This window comes from Drosophila miranda, unplaced genomic scaffold, assembly GCF_003369915.1.
Source record: "Drosophila miranda strain MSH22 unplaced genomic scaffold, D.miranda_PacBio2.1 Contig_AX5_pilon, whole genome shotgun sequence".
Classification (NCBI taxonomy): domain Eukaryota; kingdom Metazoa; phylum Arthropoda; class Insecta; order Diptera; family Drosophilidae; genus Drosophila; species Drosophila miranda.
This window is the reverse complement of record NW_022881685.1, coordinates 160553-164441: the sequence shown is the minus strand read 5'-3', so window position 1 is coordinate 164441 and position 3889 is coordinate 160553. Positions and strand designations below refer to the sequence as shown.

Below are 3889 nucleotides of genomic sequence, written 5' to 3'. Positions count from 1 at the left end.
TTTTTCTCGCCCTGTCTCTCTCTAACACACACGTAGCATAGGCGGCTTTGCTTAGAGTAAAACATTAGCGCCTAGATCTCAGAGACTATAAAAGCTAGAGCAACCAAATTTGGTATCCACACTCCTAATATATCGGACCGAGACGATTTTGTTTCAAAATTTCGCCCCACCCCCTTCCGCCCACACAAAGAACGAAAATCTGTTGCATCCACAATATTGAGAATACGAGAAAACTAAAAACGCAGAATCATAGATAATGATCATATATATCAGATTGCTGAATCTGGATCAGATCAGATCATTTTTATAGCCAAAAGGAACAAATCAATTTGCACTGGCTACGCAGCACCCGACGTCACGCTCAGACTGATTTTCTGTCTCTCTCGCACGCACTCCTTGTCGTGTCGTTTAATATTAGCGGCGTCTGCCGGAGGAGAGCCATACTGACTTAGTATCGGGTATGCGGTCTCCACAGCAACTCACAACGTTCCCCCTCGTTCTTTCTGTTTTGTTCTATAGAAATATAAATGAAGTTTAAATGTATTTGCGAAAAGTAATGCAAGATACCGCACGATACCACTTCCATTCCACTTGATTCCCTCTGACACTAATACCCAACTGCTTAAGAACTATTAAAGCCGCCGGCGTGCTCAATTCAATTTGGGTTCGTTGGTATGGTCCGGCGATCCGCAATCGTCGGCTATGATACCTAGTAATGTACATTTGCCGAACGAGATTCTTTTCCTAGATGACTGTTTTAGTATGGGCTTATCCCAAGTAAATAATGTTTTTAATAGGCTTAATAAGATTTTAGACTTAATTTTTGTTAGTTGGGATATAGATTGCCATGTTACATGTTGCGAACTCCCCATCGCGGAATGTGACATGCATCATATGCCGTTGGAATTCTTAGTCAATTTCCATTTTTATTCGCCCTGGGCGGAACCATATTATGAATGCTTCTTTTCTAGTGTAAGCCTGAATGCTTGTGTGGTTCGGTTGTCCTTCTTGAAGATAATTTAATTTTTATTGGGCCAAGTAAATGAAACAGAGATAAACAGATAAAGGTACATAAAATAAAATCAAACATAAAACGCAAATAAAAATTCCAAATTCCAAAAATATAGGTACATTTTAGTAGTAATTTCGATAGATAATCTCATCGTGGATTCGGCCACATGCGACTTTCACGTGGCGACGGGAGCTTCAATTGATTGCCAAATCGAGGCCTCTCCTCCTGATTGACCGCCTGCTTTGACGGTGTGTTGGCGGCCGACGCCACCGAATTGTGGTTTACGAGGACATGGCGAATTCGTGGCACAGCCACGCGATTGCGCTGATGCTGAGCCCCGCCGACGGGCAGCACTGAGGAGCGACTCGTGGGCACAAATTCGTCATAGGAGATCCCGGCTTCGCGGTCATTTTCAGTGGTCTCATCGGTCATATACTCGGAATCGCTGGGCGATCTTGTATCCGGCACCGCTGATTTTGTGCGTGGCTTCTTTTTCGAGCGTGTGCCAAGGCTGCGTCTGCCCAATCCCCCGCTGCGACGCAATGTGTTGTCCAGGACGCGGACCCGCCTTAGTGGCGACTTGGACGCCTTCAGCTGGCTGTTGGCCAGCCGATACCCCGAAGAGCTGGCGGCTGCTGATGGATTTAGTCGCTTGTGCAGATTCCCAGTGCTCTTGGTCATATTGGGAGTGATCAGCTGGATTGTTGGGGTCTTGCGCAACGACATTGTCGAGGTCGACATTGAGGACATGTTCTTCAAAGTTCGGGGCGTGCGAGGGGCTGTTGAACCGGCAGTCGGCGGTGGCATCATCAATTTGCTGCTGCTGCCCGTCCTCGTGGTGGGCGGGGCCTTCTTGCGGGCCGAGCTCTGCTTGGCCTGCCGATAGTTCTCCCATTCGCCAGCCATCAGCTCCAGTATGTTTTCGCCATAAACCAGAAACGGGCCATGCGATTGCACCTCATAGGCGTGCACCAGTTCAGTGATCTGCTGCTCAATCTTGGGCAGCTTCGAGATGGCTTTGCGTTCCTTTTCCTCTTTAAGGAGCTGGCCGCCACGATTTTTGAAACGATTCGGCTCGTTGGCCTTTGCCTCTAGAGCCTGCATGCGGGACCAAAGTTCTGCACGGCTCTCGTACAGATCGAAAATCTCCTTGTTGCACGTGTAGAAGCTCTTCAGATCATCCAGCTCCAGCTCGTGCAGCTCCAACAGGTCTTCGTTGTAATACTTATTGTAGTAGTTGGAGAAACGCTTGCGCTCCTGCTGGCTCTTGAGCGTTAGATCCCACCACTTGCTTATCTCGACGCGCAGCTGCTCGATGAACGTCTTGGGGTTCTGGCTGCGCAGTGCCTGGCAGCGCTGCAGCTCCGAATGGAGGATGTCATAGGTGCGCTGCGTATTCTCGGTGCACTCGCGCACTCGTCGCATGGCGCTTTCGTCCGTCTCCTGGAGGCGATCCCACAGAACGTAGATCTTCTCGCGCATGTCATGGATTTTGGAGCGCAGCTCCTGGATCTGCTCGGCATAACTGTTGCGCATCTGCCGCAGCCGCTCTAGTGTCTCTGGTGTTAGATTGTGGCTCAGATCGTTCAGTAGGCGATCCTCTGCATCGGTCTGGGGCATCAGCTCGAGCATCTTCATGTCATGCTTGATGGCCTTGCGCAGCTGGTCCAGCTCCGTCTGGCGCACTGCGCGCTGAGAGCGCAGGTTGTCGAGATGGTCGCGAAAGCCGTCCATCTCATCGGGCAGGGGCAGCGGGTCCGCCAGTAGAGGGAGCGGCAGTGCGCCCAGCTCTTCGCAGAGCTGCTCCTGCTGGAGCAGCAGCTCCCCGATCTCCGCCCGACGTTTCGAGAGCTCCTCGCGCAGATGCTCAATGCTTTTGTCCAGCTTCAGCTGCCATATGATCAGTGGCACATCGTCGGGCCTCTGACCAATGTCCACCGTCTCATGGAGGAGTCGGGTGAGGTCGCTGGCCTCGGCTCGGAGTGCGGCTATGTCATCCAGGATGGCCGCCTGCTTCTCTCGCGACTCGGTCAGCATATCCGTATAGAAATTATCCGCGTGCGCCTTGAGTTTGTGCAGAAAGTCCTCGCATGTCTTCGGCTCGAACATGAGGGACCACATTGAATGGAGCTGCTCCACATGCTCGCCAGTCATCTCAAGGATCCCTCCCTTGATGGAGGTTGGGTCAACCATAGCCAATAGGAATGGGTCTTGTATTCGCGAATGGAAGGAATTTATTTGATGTGTGCAGGATTTCGATTGCACAATGTGTTGCTCAAGGAAAATGCCTCCGCACAGATAAGTGACGCCTCTCGTGTTGGCACAAATTGCACAATGAAAATTTTGTGTGCTTGATTTGACTCATGCCTCAAAGCACAAGACAAGTTGATTCTGATTGATGTGCGGCCAAAAAAACACCTACTTTATATTGCAAATAAGTTCCTTCAAGGTTTTCCAGTTGTAAAGATAATTTAGGATGAGAAATGTGTTTACTAAAGCAGAATGCCACCGCACAGACTCGAATGACGCCAGACAAAATTTCGGTAAATTCAAAGTGATGCTATTAGGGATAATATGTTAAATGTTAATTGGGCTTCTGTTCTCTCGCATCCTAGTGTAGACACGTCCTATAATGTTTTCCTGCATACGGTCCGTCGTATTATTGGTAACAATGCTTCCAAAAGGGTGCATGGCTCCTATAGACTGCCGTGGTATACGAAGGGTCTTATGAAATATAAGAATCTTCGTAATGTAGTAGCCAGCACAAAATATAGGGAATTGGTTATCTTCTTTCGTCTCGTGAGACCCCCTAGTGATATTTCGAACGATCAAGCTTTAGCCGCTCTTAAGGTTGGATCAAAGCCTTAGCCGCTCTTA

At 49.3% G+C, this 3889-nt stretch overlaps 1 protein-coding gene across 1 annotated transcript; it reads right to left on the bottom strand.

The window, feature by feature from the left end:
• Positions 1–991: 991 nt before the first annotated feature.
• Positions 992–3205, bottom strand: LOC117195323 (protein regulator of cytokinesis 1-like). Its single transcript, XM_033399913.1, has one exon. The coding sequence runs from the start codon at positions 3203–3205 to the stop codon at positions 1160–1162; it is 2046 nt and encodes a 681-aa protein (XP_033255804.1). The 3' UTR covers positions 992–1159.
• Positions 3206–3889: the final 684 nt, after the last annotated feature.

Bases quoted from the DNA above. Each gene is read 5' to 3' on its own strand.
- LOC117195323 (XM_033399913.1), bottom strand. From the start codon at position 3,205: ATGGTTGACCCAACCTCCATCAAGGGAGGGATCCTTGAGATGACTGGC.